General features: G+C 33.9%; 2 protein-coding genes across 3 annotated transcripts; both read left to right on the top strand.

The window, feature by feature from the left end:
* Window positions 1-8,821: 8,821 nt before the first annotated feature.
* Window positions 8,822-14,841, top strand: GstZ2 (Glutathione S transferase Z2). 2 transcript variants are annotated; one of them, XM_020961496.2, is made up of 4 exons: window positions 8,822-9,299; window positions 11,014-11,191; window positions 11,251-11,581; window positions 13,492-14,841. In XM_020961496.2, the coding sequence occupies exons 1-4, from the start codon at window positions 9,276-9,278 to the stop codon at window positions 13,619-13,621; spliced, it is 663 nt and encodes a 220-aa protein (XP_020817155.1). In that variant the 5' UTR covers window positions 8,822-9,275; the 3' UTR covers window positions 13,622-14,841. The 2 variants fall into 2 exon arrangements, with proteins under 2 accessions (XP_020817155.1, XP_020817154.1); XM_020961495.2 differs by lacking the exon at window positions 8,822-9,299 and having other exon boundaries at window positions 10,832-11,191.
* Window positions 14,842-14,851: 10 nt separating this feature from the next.
* Window positions 14,852-16,163, top strand: LOC110191003 (putative maleylacetoacetate isomerase 1). The gene is made up of 3 exons (XM_020961721.2): window positions 14,852-15,461; window positions 15,543-15,873; window positions 15,936-16,163. The coding sequence occupies exons 1-2, from the start codon at window positions 15,200-15,202 to the stop codon at window positions 15,842-15,844; spliced, it is 564 nt and encodes a 187-aa protein (XP_020817380.2). The 5' UTR covers window positions 14,852-15,199; the 3' UTR covers window positions 15,845-15,873; window positions 15,936-16,163.
* The last annotated feature ends 2,065 nt before the right edge of the window (window positions 16,164-18,228 follow it).

An 18,228-nucleotide genomic window follows, 5' to 3' on the forward strand; every position in this document is an offset into this window, starting at 1 on the left:
TTCAGCGTTTCAATTTGATCAAGAATGTATATGATTTACAGGGTCGGAAACGATTCCTTCATTCTGTTATAAGCTTCTGATTATTACTAGTACCCAGCAAAAAGGTATAAAAACAGGCAATTTTTGTAAAAATTCAGTGTTTTGCAAACATTAAAAGTAAGCTTAAAACGCGTTAATTTCAATTCGGAAAGCTGTTCTGTGCTAGTCTTTATAGCGCTAACAAATCTGCGTACCGCGTTTGTTGATGCTGCTAAAAGACTTGAACAAAAGTTATAATAACCTGCAAAATGGCATAAAAACAAGGAACTTTTTAAATATTCAGTGTTTTTCAAACATCATAATTAGGCCAAAAATGCGTTAATTTCAATTCGAAAAACTGTTCTGTGCTAATTTTTATAGCGCCAACAAATCTGCATACTCAGTTTTTGAATTTACAAAATTCAAGTTTTTGCCAAATTTTGACAATTTTAATGATGTAACCCCTTATCTTTTTTTGCAATTTTGAAGAAAAATGAAAAAATTTATTTTTCTGCAAGACATGGCTAGATCGATTCAGCGTTTCAATTTGATCAAGAATATATATGATTTACAGGGTCGGAAACGATTCCTTCATTCTGTTATAAGCTTCTGATTATTACTAGTACCCAGCAAAAAGGTATAAAAACAGGCAATTTTTGTAAAAATTCAGTGTTTTGCAAACATTAAAAGTGAGCTTAAAATGCGTTAATTTCAATTCGGAAAGCTGTTCTGTGCTAGTCTTTATAGCGCTAACAAATCTGCGTACCGCGTTTGTTGATGCTGCTAAAAGACTTGAACAAAAGTTATAATAACCTGCAAAATGGCATAAAAACAGGGAACTTTTTAAATATTCAGTGTTTTTCAAACATCATAATTAGGCCAAAAATGCGTTAATTTCAATTCGAAAAACTGTTCTGTGCTAATTTTTATAGCGCCAACAAATCTGCATACTCAGTTTTTTAATTTACAAAATTCAATTTTTTGCCAAATTTCGACAATTTTAATGATGTAACCTCTTATCTTTTTTTGCAATTTTGAAGAAAAATTAAAAAATTTATTTGTCTACAAGACATAGCTAGATCGATTCAGCGTTTCAATTTGATCAAGAATATATCTGATTTACAGGGTCGGAAACGATTCCTTCATTCTGTTATAAGCTTCTGATTAATACTAGTACTCAGCAAAAAGGTATAAAAACAGGCAATTTTTGTAAAAATTGAGTGTTTTGCAAACATCACAAGTGAGCTAAAAATGCGTTAATTTCAATTCGGAAGGCTGTTCTGTGCTAGTCTTTATAGCGCTAACAAATCTGCATACTGCATTTGTTGACGCTGTTAAAAGCTTTGGACTAAAATAATAATAACCACAAAAAAGGTATAAAAACAGGCAATTTTTGTAAAAATTGAGTGTTTTGCAAACATCACAAGTGAGCTAAAAATGCGTTAATTTTAATTCGAAAAGCTGTTCTGAGCTAATTTTTATAGCGCCAACAAATCTGCATACTCAGTTTTTGAATTTACAAAATTCAATTTTTTGCCAAATTTTGACAATTTTAATGACCCTTATCTTTTTTTGCAATTTTGAAGAAAAATGAACAAATTTATTTTTCTACAAGACATGGCTAGATCGATTCAGCGTTTCAATTTGATCAAGAATGTATATGATTTACAGGGTCGGAAACGATTCCTTCATTCTGTTATAAGCTTCTGATTATTACTAGTACCCAGCAAAAAGGTATAAAAACAGGCAATTTTTGTAAAAATTCAGTGTTTTGCAAACATTAAAAGTAAGCTTAAAATGCGTTAATTTCAATTCGGAAAGCTGTTCTGTGCTAGTCTTTATAGCGCTAACAAATCTGCGTACCGCGTTTGTTGATGCTGCTAAAAGACTTGAACAAAAGTTATAATAACCTGCAAAATGGCATAAAAACAAGGAACTTTTTAAATATTCAGTGTTTTTCAAACATCATAATTAGGCCAAAAATGCGTTAATTTCAATTCGAAAAACTGTTCTGTGCTAATTTTTATAGCGCCAACAAATCTGCATACTCAGTTTTTGAATTTACAAAATTCAATTTTTTGCCAAATTTCGACAATTTTAATGATGTAACCTCTTATCTTTTTTTGCAATTTTGAAGAAAAATGAAAAAATTTATTTTTCTACAAGACATGGCTAGATCGATTCAGCGTTTCAATTTGATCAAGAATATATATGATTTACAGGGTCGGAAACGATTCCTTCATTCTGTTATAAGCTTCTGATTAATACTAGTACTCAGCAAAAAGGTATAAAAACAGGCAATTTTTGTAAAAATTGAGTGTTTTGCAAACATTAAAAGTGAGCTTAAAATGCGTTAATTTCAATTCGGAAAGCTGTTCTGTGCTAGTCGTTATAGCGCTAACAAATCTGCATACTGCATTTGTTGACGCTGTTAAAAGCTTTGGACTAAAATAATAATAACCACAAAAAAGGTATAAAAACAGGAAATTTTTGTAAAAATTCAGTGTTTTGCAAACATTATAAGTGAGCTAAAAATGCGTTAATTTCAATTCGAAAAGCTGTTCTGTGCTAATTTTTATAGCGCCAACAAATCTGCATACTCAGTTTTTGAATTTACAAAATTCAATTTTTTGCCAAATTTTGACAATTTTAATGATGTAACCCCTTATCTTTTTTTGCAATTTTGAAGAAAAATGAAAAAATTTATTTTTCTACAAGACATGGCTAGATCGATTCAGCGTTTCAATTTGATCAAGAATATATCTGATTTACGGGGTCGGAAACGATTCCTTCATTCTGTTATAAGCTTCTGATTAATACTAGTACTCAGCAAAAAGGTATAAAAACAGGCAATTTTTGTAAAAATTGAGTGTTTTGCAAACATCACAAGTGAGCTAAAAATGCGTTAATTTCAATTCGGAAGGCTGTTCTGTGCTAGTCTTTATAGCGCTAACAAATCTGCATACTGCATTTGTTGACGCTGTTAAAAGCTTTGGACTAAAATAATAATAACCACAAAAAAGGTATAAAAACAGGCAATTTTTGTAAAAATTGAGTGTTTTGCAAACATCACAAGTGAGCTAAAAATGCGTTAATTTTAATTCGAAAAGCTGTTCTGAGCTAATTTTTATAGCGCCAACAAATCTGCATACTCAGTTTTTGAATTTACAAAATTCAATTTTTTGCCAAATTTTGACAATTTTAATGATGTAACCCCTTATCTTTTTTTGCAATTTTGAAGAAAAATGAACAAATTTATTTTTCTACAAGACATGGCTAGATCGATTCAGCGTTTCAATTTGATCAAGAATGTATATGATTTACAGGGTCGGAAACGATTCCTTCATTCTGTTATAAGCTTCTGATTATTACTAGTACCCAGCAAAAAGGTATAAAAACAGGCAATTTTTGTAAAAATTCAGTGTTTTGCAAACATTATAAGTGAGCTTAAAATGCGTTAATTTCAATTCGGAAAGCTGTTCTGTGCTAGTCTTTATAGCGCTAACAAATCTGCGTACCGCGTTTGTTGATGCTGCTAAAAGACTTGAACAAAAGTTATAATAACCTGCAAAATGGCATAAAAACAAGGAACTTTTTAAATATTCAGTGTTTTTCAAACATCATAATTAGGCCAAAAATGCGTTAATTTCAATTCGAAAAGCTGTTCTGTGCTAATTTTTATAGCGCCAACAAATCTGCATACTCAGTTTTTGAATTTACAAAATTCAATTTTTTGCCAAATTTCGACAATTTTAATGATGTAACCTCTTATCTTTTTTTGCAATTTTGAAGAAAAATGAAAAAATTTATTTTTCTACAAGACATGGCTAGATCGATTCAGCGTTTAAATTTGATCAAGAATATATCTGATTTACGGGGTCGGAAATGATTCCTTCATTCTGTTATAAGCTTCTGATTATTACTAGTACCCAGCAAAAAGGTATAAAAACAGGCAATTTTTGTAAAAATTCAGTGTTTTGCAAACATTATAAGTGAGCTTAAAATGCGTTAATTTCAATTCGGAAAGCTGTTCTGTGCTAGTCTTTATAGCGCTAACAAATCTGCGTACCGCGTTTGTTGATGCTGCTAAAAGACTTGAACAAAAGTTATAATAACCTGCAAAATGGCATAAAAACAAGGAACTTTTTAAATATTCAGTGTTTTTCAAACATCATAATTAGGCCAAAAATGCGTTAATTTCAATTCGAAAAACTGTTCTGTGCTAATTTTTATAGCGCCAACAAATCTGCATACTCAGTTTTTGAATTTACAAAATTCAATTTTTTGCCAAATTTCGACAATTTTAATGATGTAACCTCTTATCTTTTTTTGCAATTTTGAAGAAAAATGAAAAAATTTATTTTTCTACAAGACATGGCTAGATCGATTCAGCGTTTCAATTTGATCAAGAATATATCTGATTTACAGGGTCGGAAACGATTCCTTCATTCTGTTATAAGCTTCTGATTATTACTAGTACCCAGCAAAAAGGTATAAAAACAGGCAATTTTTGTAAAAATTGAGTGTTTTGCAAACATCACAAGTGAGCTAAAAATGCGTTAATTTCAATTCGGAAGGCTGTTCTGTGCTAGTCTTTATAGCGCTAACAAATCTGCATATTGCATTTGTTGACGCTGTTAAAAGCTTTGGACTAAATAACCACAAAAAAGGTATAACAAACAGGAAATTTTTCTAAAAATTCAGTGTTTTGCAAACATTATAAGTGAGCTAAAAATGCGTTAATTTCAATTCGAAAAACTGTTCTGTGCTAATTTTTATAGCGCCAACAAATCTGCATACTCAGTTTTTGAATTTACAAAATTCAATTTTTTGCCAAATTTTGACAATTTTAATGATGTAACCTCTTATCTTTTTTTGCAATTTTGAAGAAAAATGAAAAAATTTATTTTTCTACAAGACATAGCTAGATCGATTCAGCGTTTCAATTTGATCAAGAATATATATGGTTTACAGGGTCGGAAACGATTCCTTCATTCTGTTATAAGCTTCTGATTAATACTAGTACCCAGAAAAAAGGTATAAAAACAGGCAATTTTTGTAAAAATTGAGTGTTTTGCAAACATCATAAGTGAGCTTAAAATGCGTTAATTTCAATTCGGAAGGCTGTTCTGTGCTAGTCATTATAGCGCTAACAAATCTGCATACTGCATTTGTTGACGCTGTTAAAAGCTTTGGACTAAAATAATAATAACCACAAAAAAGGTATCAAAACAGGAAATTTTTGTAAAAATTCAGTGTTTTGCAAACATTATAAGTGAGCTAAAAATGCGTTAATTTCAATTCGGAAAGCTGTTCTGTGCTAGTCTTTATAGCGCTAACAAATCTGCGTACCGCGTTTGTTGATGCTGCTAAAAGACTTGAACAATAGTTATAATAACCTGCAAAATGGCATAAAAACAGGGAACTTTTTAAATAATCAGTGTTTTTCAAACATCATAATTAGGCCAAAAATGCGTTAATTTCAATTCGAAAAGCTGTTCTGTGCTAATTTTTATAGCGCCAACAAATCTGCATACTCAGTTTTTGAATTTACAAAATTCAATTGTTTGCCAAATTTTGACAATTTTAATGATGTAACCCCTTGTCTTTTTTTGCAATTTTGAAGAAAAATTAAAAAATGTATTTTTCTACAAGACATGACTAGATCGATTCAGCGTTTCAATTTGATCAAGAATATATATGATTTACAGGGTCGGAAACGATTCCTTCATTGTGTTATAAGCTTCTGATTAATACTAGTACCCAGCAAAAAGGTATAAAAACAGGCAATTTTTGTAAAAATTCAGTGTTTTGCAAACATCACAAGTGAGCTAAAAATGCGTTAATTTCAATTCGGAAAGCTGTTCTGTGCTAGTCATTATAGCGCTTACAAATCTGCATACTGCATTTGTTGACGCTGTTAAAAGCTTTGGACTAAACTAATAATAACCACAAAAAAGGTATAAAAACAGGAAATTTTTGTAAAAATTCAGTGTTTTGCAAACATTATAAGTGAGCTAAAAATGCGTTAATTTCAATTCGGAAAGCTGTTCTGTGCTAGTCTTTATAGCGCTAACAAATCTGCGTACCGCGTTTGTTGATGCTGCTAAAAGACTTGAACAAAAGTTATAATAACCTGCAAAATGGCATAAAAACAGGGAACTTTTTAAATAATCAGTGTTTTTCAAACATCATAATTAGGCCAAAAATGTGTTAATTTCAATTCGAAAAGCTGTTCTGTGCTAATTTTTATAGCGCCAATAAATCTGCATACTCAGTTTTTGAATTTACAAAATTCAATTGTTTGCCAAATTTTGACAATTTTAATGATGTAACCCCTTGTCTTTTTTTGCAATTTTGAAGAAAAATTAAAAAATTTATTTTTCTACAAGACATAGCTAGATCGATTCAGCGTTTCAATTTGATCAAGAATATATATGATTTACAGGATCGGAAACGATTCCTTCATTGTGTTATAAGCTTCTGATTAATACTAGTACCCAGCAAAAAGGTATAAAAACAGGCAATTTTTGTAAAAATTCAGTGTTTTGCAAACATTAAAAGAGAGCTAAAAATGCGTTAATTTCAATTCGGAAGGCTGTTCTGTGCTAATCTTTATAGCGCTAACAAATCTGCTTACTGCATTTGTTGACGATGTTAAAAGCTTTGGACTTAAATAATAATAACTATCAAAAAGGTATAAAAACAGGCAATTTTTGTAAAAATAAAGTGTTTTGCAAACATCATAAGTGAGCTTAAAATGCGTTAATTTCAATTCAGAAAGCTGTTCTGAGCTAGTTTTTAAAGCGCTTACAAATCTGCGTACCGCGTTTGTTGACGCTGCTAAAAGACTTTGACAAAAGTTATAATAACCTGCAAAATGGCATAAAAACAGGAAACTTTTTAAATAATCAGTGTTTTTCAAACATCATAATTAGGCCAAAAATGCGTTAATTTCAATTCGAAAAACTGTTCTGTGCTAATTTTTATAGTGCCAACAAATCTGCATACTCAGTTTTTGAATTTACAAAATTCAATTCTTTGCCAATTTTTGACAATTTTAATGAAGAAAAATTAAAAAATTTATTTTTCTACAAGACATGACTAGATCGATTCAGCGTTTCAATTTGATCAAGAATATATATGATTTACAGGGTCGGAAACGATTCCTTCATTCTGTTATAAGCTTCTGATTAATACTAGTACCCAGAAAAAAGGTATAAAAACAGGCAATTTTTGTAAAAATTCAGTGTTTTGCAAACATCATAAGTGAGCTTAAAATGCGTTAATTTCAATTCGGAAAGCTGTTCTGTGCTAGTCTTTATAGCGCTAACAAATCTGCGTACTGCGTTTGTTGATGCTGTTAAAAGCTTTGGACTAAAATAATAATAACCAGCAAAAAAGGTATAAAAACAGGAAATTTTTGTAAAAATTCAGTGTTTTGCAAACATCATAAGTGAGCTAAAAATGCGTTAATTTCAATTCGGAAAGCTGTTCTGAGCTAGTTTTTAAAGCGCTTACAAATCTGCGTACCGCGTTTGTTGACGCTGCTAAAAGACTTGAACAAAAATTATAATAACCTGCAAAATGGCATAAAAACAGGGAACTTTTTAAATAATCAGTGTTTTTCAAACATCATAATTAGGCCAAAAATGCGTTAATTTCAATTCGAAAAGCTGTTCTGTGCTAATTTTTATAGCGCCAACAAATCTGCATACTCAGTTTTTGAATTTACAAAATTCAATTTTTTGCCAAATTTTGACAATTTTAATGATGTAACAACCCCGTATCTTTTTTTGCAATTTTGAAGAAAAATGAAAAAATTTATTTGTCTACAAGACATAGCTAGATCGATTCAGCGTTTCAATTTGATCAAGAATATATATGATTTACAGGGTCGGAAACGATTCCTTCATTGTGTTATAAGCTTCTGATTAATACTAGTACCCAGCAAAAAGGTATAAAAACAGGCAATTTTTGTAAAAATTCAGTGTTTTGCAAACATTAAAAGAGAGCTAAAAATGCGTTAATTTCAATTCGGAAAGCTGTTCTGAGCTAGTTTTTAAAGCGCTTACAAATCTGCGTACCGCGTTTGTTCATGCTGTTAAAAGCTTTGGACTAAAATAATACTAACCAGAAAAAAGGTATAAAATCAGGCTATTTTTGTATAAATTCAGTGTTTTGCAAACATCATAGGTGAGCTAAAAATGCGTTAATTTCAATTCGGAAAGCTGTTCTGTGCTAGTCTTTATTGCGCCAACAAATCTGCTTACTGCGTTTGTTGACGCTGTTAAAAGCTTTGGACTAAAATAATATTAATAATAATTAATATGCCTTAATGTATTTGTTCACTAGACATGGCTAGATCGATTCCGTTGTTCATTCCGTTCAAGAATATATATTTACAGGGTCGGAAACGATTCCCTCATTGTGTTATAAGCTTCTTATTAATGCTAATATCGTGCAAAAAGGTATAAAAACAGACCATTTTTTTAATAATAAGTATTTTTCAAACAGAAAGCTTCTAACTAAAATTGGAATACCCTGTTAGGATATTAATAGGATTTATTAAAAAACGAATATACATCCGAAATCAGGAGCATTTTTTTACTTAAGCATAAATTACTTTTTTGCGGGTGTCTACTGTGCCTAGTTAGTATATATTGACATGAATTAACCCCTTCGCAAGCTTAGCGGAGACGCAACCCCAAAGCTTTTCAAAAAAACATTCTCCTTTTCATCCTCTCCATTATTCTCTCTCCCTTTTGCTTTGGTCCTACCTCTCTCTTACCTTCGCTCATTCGCACACAGTCACACACTCTTGTGCTGGCATTGTTGTTGGCTTTTGTCATTGTCCTTTTTGCGTTTGCTTTGGCTTTCGCTTTCGCACTCGTTTATTTAGTTCAGTGTGTTCAGTTGCGTCCTGGCTTCATATCCTGTCGCTATCCTTTAGCGCTTGCCCAAGCGGTTTCACTTTGAGGTTCAGTTTTGAGTGCATTTCTGCGCCTGCAAAAGGAAGCTCACCCATAAAAACAAACCCCGTATATATACCCATATATCGTAGAGATATCGGGATAACCGTGGATGGTGATTAGAGTGTACGCAGTGTATTAGCGAGTGAATTGAACCAGGATACCCTGGAATTAATTGCCGATTAACCGGCCCGGATCCTACCATTTTTTTCAACTCTCCAACGGGGTTGTGCATCTGCACTTAACGGCTTCAAAATTAACTACTCAAAGTACCACCACAACGCTATGTCCTTATCGGCCATAGCAAAGGTAAGTGAATCGTCAGGATATGCATATTGAATCAAATGGAATCGAATCCTGTTACCCAGCGTGTCATTGGCGCCTTGTGTTTGGCTTTCTGGCGAAAATCCATTCCCGCAAATGTCACTCATACCACGCGGCCAGCAATATCTGACTTCAGTTTTAGTCTGGGCCGCACTCATACCCTTCATACCCTTCGCTTTCATATTTGGATTTTGCGCACAGCAGTGAGCTTTCCTCCCTCGCGTACACATACACTGCAAAAGTTGCCAAAAACAGGGTTGCCAGGACTCTATAATTATTGCACAAAAGGCAAAGCAACTGCCCAGGACTAAAATCAAAAAATATAGCCTACTTATTGGCGTTATAAAGAAGGAAACTTAAGGCAATAATGTATAATGAGTTTAAGGCATATCCTTTGATTATATTTCAAATTTGAGTCATTGGGGTGCTTAGGAATTGTCTCTTAGCTTTAAATTTATACATCAAAAATGTATAAATAATAAATATAATTAAAAAATGTACAATGAATTTGACCCCTAAAACCTAGATCTTTTAAAGGGAAAGCCTTAATATGAATTACTAGAAAATCTGAATTTTTGTCACAAAACTTCTGAAATAACTCGACAACCCTCAACATATTTTTTGACTCAAACTCCGAAATGGCCGACACTCAACGAGCAACCCCTAAATGAAAGCACACCCTCTCCCAAGCGAATCGCGAAACTTGTGAGCCAATTTTCTCTTATTCTCTTGAGCAGGGGTCCCGTGTCCTTGGCGCTGGCTTCGCGCTTCGGACTCAGGACAACGACAACGACAACTTGATTAAGGTTAATGCCCCTAGCCGACCTTGGGGTGGTGGCGACACAGTTCGGGACACTGGCAGCAACTCGGATCCCGAAACTCGTGACTCGGTTTTTAGGAACTCGACGGCAGTCGGAGCCATTCGGATCCAACCATCGGCTTTACTTTCCCATGAGTTCATTGAACTTTTAGGGAACTTATTATGCTATCCGTGTACACACACTGTGTGTGGCTGTATCTTTGAGTGGGCGGAACCAACGTCCCTACCCTACACGTCGATAGACTCGATTCTGCTGGGTTGATTGGCCTGACCGGGACAGGCCGGAACCGCCAGAACCGCCGTTGGGCTCTGCGTGTGTATATCATTTTAGGGCTCGTCCTCGTCCTCGTCCATTGTTCACCCTCCTCCATCTCCTTGCTGCTCTCGACTGTTACTGTTGCTCTGCAGCTGTTGTCGGGCGCTATTTTTGGTGCAAGACAAACTTGACGCTGTGCTTTTTTGTCAGTCTGCCGCTGGCTCTGCTCCTGTCTGCACACCATGAATCATGTGGGTATATCTGAAACCGAAACCGAATGCCAAAATCTCTTAGAAAAAGTGGTATTATCTGTGAAAATTTAAAGATAAGTGGTGCTCTGTTTAATCGCTGTGAAAAAAAAAAGAAATAAACAAAACATAAAAGCACGAGAAATGCAAATGATAAAACCAGTTTGACTAGGCGAGACTCTCCGAGTCTAAATACAACTCGTTATCAGCGGCAACCTGTTCTGTGCCCCTCCGAATTAGAATAAATAGTTTTCGTAATAGAGCTTTGTGGGCCGGACCCGTCATTTTGAGTTCAAACGCTGTGCTAAAATGTCTACTAATCCGCTTGTTTCATCCTCCACTGCCTCTGCCTCCGCCTCCTCCTTGGATGTACAGCCAATACTCTACTCGTATTGGCGCAGCTCGTGCTCTTGGCGCGTGCGCATTGCGATGAACCTGAAGGAGATTCCCTATGACATCAAACCGATCAGCCTGATCAAATCCGGTGGCGAGCAGCATTGCAACGAGTATCGTGAGGTCAATCCCATGGAACAGGTTCCAGCCCTGCAGATCGGTGAGTTGGTTCGATAGACTCAAAGTTCCATAAGACATCATACATACTCGCTTTCCTAGATGGACATACCCTCATCGAATCGGTGGCCATTATGCATTATTTGGAGGAGACCCGTCCCCAGCGACCCCTGCTGCCACAGGATGTCCACAAGCGGGCCAAGGTTCGCGAGATTGTGGAGATTATTTGCTCGGGCATCCAGCCCCTTCAGAACCTCATTGTGCTCATCCATGTCGGCGAGGAGAAGAAGAAGGAGTGGGCCCAGCACTGGATCACACGCGGCTTCCGGGCGGTGGAGAAGGCACTCTCCACCTCCGCCGGCAAGTATTGCGTTGGCGACGAGATCTCCATGGCCGACTGTTGTCTCGTACCTCAGGTCTTCAATGCCCGCAGGTGAGTAGGATTAATAATATAATATAATGAGGCTATAAATCTAGAAGTTAATAGAATGATTAAGTTTAAAATGTATAACAAATTGAGGATTTGATGTTACTTTGAGAGGCAGCAGTATGTATGTATCTATGTTGGCTTTTATAAGGATATTAGACCACTAGGCTTTAATATTTAAAAAATTTAAAAACAAATTTTGAATTTATGAAAATTTTAGTGACGTTACCTCTTACAAAACTTTGTAAATTCAATTCTATGTTTTGTCGATCTTTTTTGATGAAATGTTTGATTCTTTATTGATTAAGATTGTGATTGGTAATCAAATATATATATGACTTTTGTCTTCATTGGCCTTAGCCTTAGCCTTCTTAAAACTCCAAGAAACCCTAAATTATTTGTATTCTAGGTATAATAAATCAATATTTTTAAATGCTAATTTTTTGGGTAAATCAAAGTTTTTAAAAATATCATAACTCAGCCAAAAATCCAATAATTTCAATTCGGAAAGCTTTTCTGTACTAGTTTTTATTCGGTTAACAAATCTGCATACCAAGTTTTTAACTTTAAACAATTCAAATTTTTATCAAATTTTGACAATTTTAATGATGTAGCCCCTTATATAAGCTTCCGACTACAAGGTTATTCGCAAATAACTTATTATTGAGTTAGGATATTAACTTTGAGCATAAAGTTTGTAAATATCATTAATATAAATTGATCTGTCACTTTATGTTAAAATTAAGAAATGGAAATTAAAGGGAAAATAAACAGATAGATAGCAAAGCTGACTCTATACCTGAACCTTATCCTAGCACCTATGAGTATACATAATACAATTGTCATGATTATGACTTACCGCAGTAGAGGACACACTGAGGTGTGTTTTCTCATCGAGTTATGTACTTGGTTACTTCAATTAGGCTTCAGATGGTATAATTGAAGAGATCATCTTCCTGGTCATATTTTTGGGGTCGAAGCGTAATAACAATCACTATCACTATCACTAGAGATGCAACCAGAGCGGCGGCCACGGACAGACTGAGGCCAGCACGCCTGCAGTACCTGTATTTATAGTCCCCGAGTCAAGAGAATAGAGAAAGTAAGAACGAGAGAGTAAGGGATAGCATTAGAGAAAGGCAGAGAGAGCTAGGGAGAAAGAGGTGTCTCTAGAGGGACACAAAGAGGGATTGAGGGAGAGAGCTACCTCAGAGTTACAGAGAGCGATAGGCATATATGGCAGCTATATGTATACATATATATCCTCCGATAATATATATGTAGTCCTCCGATTTTAACAAAATTAGAAAAGAAATTATAAAATAAAAATAAATTTCTTTATATTCACTGCTTTGCATTATTAAAATAAATATTGTATAAGGGTATACACATATGTACATATAAAACCAAACATTTGTTAAAAACAATTCTAAGACTTTACTTAGGATAAAAAAAAGATACTCTTTAAAATTGCCAAAAAATTTTAACTTCAATCAACAATTTATTAATGCGTTAAACTTAATAAACCTTATAGTTAGTTTCTACTTATTATCCAAGATATATATATCAGCATATAACAACCATTTGTACCGAGTTGCTGTAAACAAATTCCATGAAAAACTAGTTTTTTGGCACAAAGTTTCCATAGATTTCATTATAGAGGAATTTATTCCAATTAAGTTACTCCCTTAACTCGTTTTTGGACAAACCAATTTAGAGCACAGTACAAGTTTACGAATATATACTTAATTTTTGCGCAGATATAGAAAATATTATTTTGCTCGATATATAATATAATATACTTGTTTTGTAAAAATAAAATCCTCATTAAGTTTTAAGAGAAATAGTTTTACGTTAATTGATTTTATACTTATGCTTTATGCTTTATTTCTAATTGAATTATTATTTATTATCAGATTCCATGTGGACTTGCGCCCATATCCCATCATTCTGCGCATCGATCGTGAACTTGAGAGCAATCCCGCCTTCCGGGCGGCCCACCCATCCAATCAACCGGACTGTCCGCCGGAGCTGCCCAACAAATAGAATTTTCCGACGCCAACTGCAAAGCGCCGTAAGACGAAAAAGTGAATTGCAGTTCGTGATCCCCAGGCACAGGACAAACTATATACTTAAATCTGATCAGCGAGCAGGTGGGCGAAGGAGGGATTGGACAGAAGACAGAAAACGGAGGACGGAGGACGAAGGAGGTTCCATTAAGCAGAAACAGTCGGATGTGATTTAAGAAATTGCTAACAGCATTTAAATATGCATAAATGCATAAAAATACTATCGATAACTTAACGAAATTCCAACACGAAATTCAAATGCAAAATTCTCAGAGACGAAACGAAAACAGAAACTAAAAATAATAATAATTAAAAAAAAAAAACTAAAGATTCTTCAAATTCCCTTAGTTTGTCATTGTGAACATGATCTAAAAGATGAACTCATATATATTAAATGTAACTTATTTTTATGCATTTTATTTAGGCTAACAAAAGACATAACAAATTCATGACGAAAAGCAAAATTCAATTCAGGGATTTAAAAACAAAACAAATTTAGAAAGAGATCGAGGATATACGGATATGTATGTATAAGTACTTCATGTCAAAGTTGGGCTTAATGCTAAACAAATCGTTCACAAAGTACAAAGCGTCAGTCAGCAATTAAGTAAACTATATACCAGCATACAAAACTATACACTAAATCGAGTAATGAATAACTCATAAGTAATTTAGAAGAACTATAACTTGGATCACCTATTTAATGGTTCTAAATGTCAATGCAATGCCTCTTTGATACCACGAAACGTAACGTAATCCCAAGTATTTCCCTCGAATCAATGCACATAGACGAATGATAAAGCCAACAAACTAAGTGCACACTAATTTTAAATAGCAACTTGATGTAAATTGAAGTAAATCGTGAGGGAGTCTGTTCGCAAATAAAAACCTAAGCTCCATATACCCTGTACGAGTAGATGTAAGCCTGCCAATGCCAAGTACATACTATACTTACTTACTATCTTGCATGACAGTACAAGGCACTAGTCGAAGGACGAACGCCAAAGGTCACATCATCATACGATACAAATAAATAAATATATATATAAAGGATAAAGGACGACAGAGCTGCGCATTTTCGCAAACCAAAACCAAACGATAACGAAAACCAAATTGAATACAAACCAACTAATATGCATAATTTCCGAAATATTGTAACAGTTCCATATACTATTAATAAATAAACTTCACACTAAAGAAGTGCTTTGGGTTTATTTTATTATATTTTACTAATTACTTAGATTGGGAAAATCAACAAGCTTTTCTTTCGAAATTTTAAGGCAATATTTAATATTATATTATTAATTCGTATATACATATATAAAAGTTTTTTATATTTTTCTAAACTGTCCACCAAAAAATACAGCCTTCTTTTGGGATGGTCTTATATAGACACAAAGTTGTAATCGATAGTTCTTAGCACAAAGTATTTAACTAAAACCAGCTGGTCGTTGGAATCTCTATCAAAACAGCTTAATTAAACAACCTATAGCCCCGGTTTTATTTTTCTATTAAACCAAAAAAAAACATATTATATTAAACCTATACATTAAAGATGTCTGCTACAAGAAAGTTACTTTTATTGCCACCATATTTACGGCACATTTTCAACCGAAATATGTCCACAAACTCCCAGCCTATACTATATTCATACTGGTCAAGTTCATGTTCTTGGAGAGTTCGCATAGCATTGTACCTTAAGGACATAAGTTATGAAATTAAACCTACATCCTTGATAAAGACAATCAGCAATCATGCTTATACTCCTGAGTATCTGGAAGTGAATCCCATGCAGCAAGTTCCTGCTTTAAAGATTGGTAAGAAGTATAGCACATAGCATAGTTTAAATGTATTTTGTATATTATATTATATTTTATATTTCAATTAAAACAAATTAGATGGACATTCCCTATGCGAATCGGTGGCCATAATGCACTATATTGAGCAGACTTGTCCACAGCCTGCTCTCCTGCCCCAAGATCCTTTGGCCAGGGCCAAGGTCAATGAAATTGTGCAGCTCATTTGCTCGGGCAATCAGCCGCTGCAAAATACCGGGGTCCTGGAGGGTATCGGAAAGGATAAGAGCCTGGAATGGGCTCAGCACTGGATATCCCGGGGATTTAGGGGACTGGAGAGGATACTAAGCCAATCCGCGGGCAAGTACTGCGTGGGAAATGAGCTCACAATGGCGGATATTTGACTAGTGCCTCAGGTGCACAATGCCAGAAGGTATAACATTATATATATAGTCATTTGGAATAACATTTAAAGGGTTATATTATATACATTAGGTTCAAAGTCGACCTGAGCCCATATCCAACCATAGTGCGCTTGGACAAGGAGCTGCTGGAACTGGAAGCCTTCAAGTCCACACATCCCAAGCAACCAGATTGTCCGCCAGAATTTGCCAAGAAATAATTATTACATTTTAAGGAAATTTGAAACATGCCATTTTCATTTATGTGTACTAAATAAGAAGTCAAAATTAAATAAAAATAAATACTATGCAGATCCCAAAACCAGGGGGAAGTAAAACCTCATTGAATTATAATATAATTTTTATTAGTTTTGTCATTTTTATATAATCGTTCTTAAATGTGTAATGTGTGTAATTCACGTAATTCATTCATGTACCGTCCTAACTTTGCTTTTCTAATTTTCCATCCTGGATGCGGATCTCTTTTTTTATAATGTTATCTGCGCAATGTATGTATGTAGATTTATGCACTTATTGGCGTTTCCGGTTTTCGGAGTCTGTGTGTGTTATTGGGTTGTGTTTGCCTGTGTATATATGTATTCAACAAATTTACTATAAATACTATTATTACATACAGATGTGCCGTACACGCATTACATAATATAACTATTACATTCGATATACATGCATGTTCTGTACTGTATCTCTAACATCGGTATCGATCGATCGCCTACCTAGCTTAGCTTTCGTCTTATTGTTTGTGTTGGCCAAGGTATGCCGTCATTACCATAAGGTTGTAGTCATTCGCACAATATTCTTTTCATCATTTTGCAATTTTTGTTTTTATTTGTATTTTTTGTTCGAGTATGATTTTGGGGTTATATAGCTATGTATATATATGTATGTAGAGAGGAGTAACTGCTTTTGGTTTTTCGCAATCTTTGTCTTTTTTTTACTTTGTTTTAATTGCAAAAATTATGCCTTCGATTTGTTGTTAAAACTTGAATGAGCTACGTTAAAGAATCTTCGTTTAGGGATACCTTTTGATTTTGTTTTTTTATTTGTTTTAAAGATTTCACTAGACTATGTTTCTGGTAACCCATTTACTTGCTTGGTTTTTTCTTAGTTTTCGTTAATTTTTTGTAAATCGTAAAATGAAATTGAGAAAAGAAAACCCTACTTTATATCGTGGTTAAATGTGTGATGCCTTGGCCTTGCGATTTTCAAATGCTAAATGAATAAATCTATAAAATCGTTTGCTTTGCTACTTGATTCTTTTAAAAAACGTTCAATTGATTATATTTTGTAAATAGAGCATAACTAAATATCGTTGATTTGCATTTTGCATTTTTACTTGATTTACTTCTCGTTTTTACGTTTCCTTGGGTTCATTTGCACTCAGAAAGGGATTTGGTTTTTTGCTAAAATTTTATTTAAATATTTTGCTAATATGTATAAGTAAAACTTGTTGCTCTTTCGCATTTCGCAATGGAATTAACATCATTCGCTACATCTCCGATCGATTGCTGGATTGTTTGTCATTATCTTCCTTCGCTCCTAGGTTAATATTACATATGCTTTAGCCTAGGCCTTTGGGCAGGCGGCATTGTATGTACATACATTTAAATACTCTATATACGTTTAATTTGTTTACTTCCTCCGACTTTATTTCTCCCATTTGTCAGTATTATTATCACAGTCAAATCATAAAAGATTTAGTACTTTTACTTTTGAATGAGTTCCCATGATGTTTTTTATATAATGTTCCGTGCTTTTTTTTTAATGTCGATTTCGTAATTAATTCCATCTATATGTTACTATTGAGAGATCGAAAAGTGTGGTTGCTGCTGTGTTCGTTCATCGTAGTTCCTAGGTTTACTCCCTAAATAGTAGTAGTACGTTGACTGAAAAGAAGTGCCTTCTGATGGGGATCGAACTTGTATATTGACTCTATATCGATTGTATAAAATGAGAGAGTTCCTACATAATGAGCGAAATGTTGGACCGGAACCGGAAATGGGGACATGTTGCTGCTGATATTGGCTAGATATCGTGACGGCCATAATTTCTATATAACATTTGTTTCTGGGTTTTCTGTTTCCTAAGGTACTCACGTATGCAACTTCTTGGGTTGTTTTTTTTTTGTTTTGTTTTTTTTTTTTGTTGGTTGACAATTAAAAATGTTGACATTTCTTTCTGGCTGTGTCTGCGTTTTTAGAAAAAGATTCGAAAAATTGGTTTTAGTTTCTTGTGATTCGAAATTGAATAGATTCTATTTTGTACATTGAATAAGATTTCATTTAATTTTTTCGTCCTATTTTATGACTGTGATGTAGTTTCATGAGTTATGATTTAAGCTGGGATCGTTTCAATCTTCACTCTTCGTT

The sequence above is a fragment of the Drosophila serrata genome, unplaced genomic scaffold (assembly GCF_035046125.1).
Source record: "Drosophila serrata isolate PLE 108 unplaced genomic scaffold, ASM3504612v1 contig_376, whole genome shotgun sequence".
NCBI classification, from domain to species: Eukaryota; Metazoa; Arthropoda; class Insecta; order Diptera; family Drosophilidae; genus Drosophila; species Drosophila serrata.

What these genes read in the sequence shown, in the direction of transcription:
- LOC110191003 (XM_020961721.2), top strand. Translation starts at nt 15,200, where the DNA reads ATGTCTGCTACAAGAAAGTTACTTTTATTGCCACCATATTTACGGCAC. An exon ending in AGTTCCTGCTTTAAAGATTG is followed by an intron (nt 15,462 to 15,542) that starts GTAAGAAGTATA and finishes AAAACAAATTAG; the next exon opens with ATGGACATTCCCTATGCGAA.
- GstZ2 (XM_020961495.2), top strand. Translation starts at nt 10,948, where the DNA reads ATGTCTACTAATCCGCTTGTTTCATCCTCCACTGCCTCTGCCTCCGCC. An exon ending in GGTTCCAGCCCTGCAGATCG is followed by an intron (nt 11,192 to 11,250) that starts GTGAGTTGGTTC and finishes TCGCTTTCCTAG; the next exon opens with ATGGACATACCCTCATCGAA. An exon ending in CAGGTCTTCAATGCCCGCAG is followed by an intron (nt 11,582 to 13,491) that starts GTGAGTAGGATT and finishes ATTTATTATCAG; the next exon opens with ATTCCATGTGGACTTGCGCC.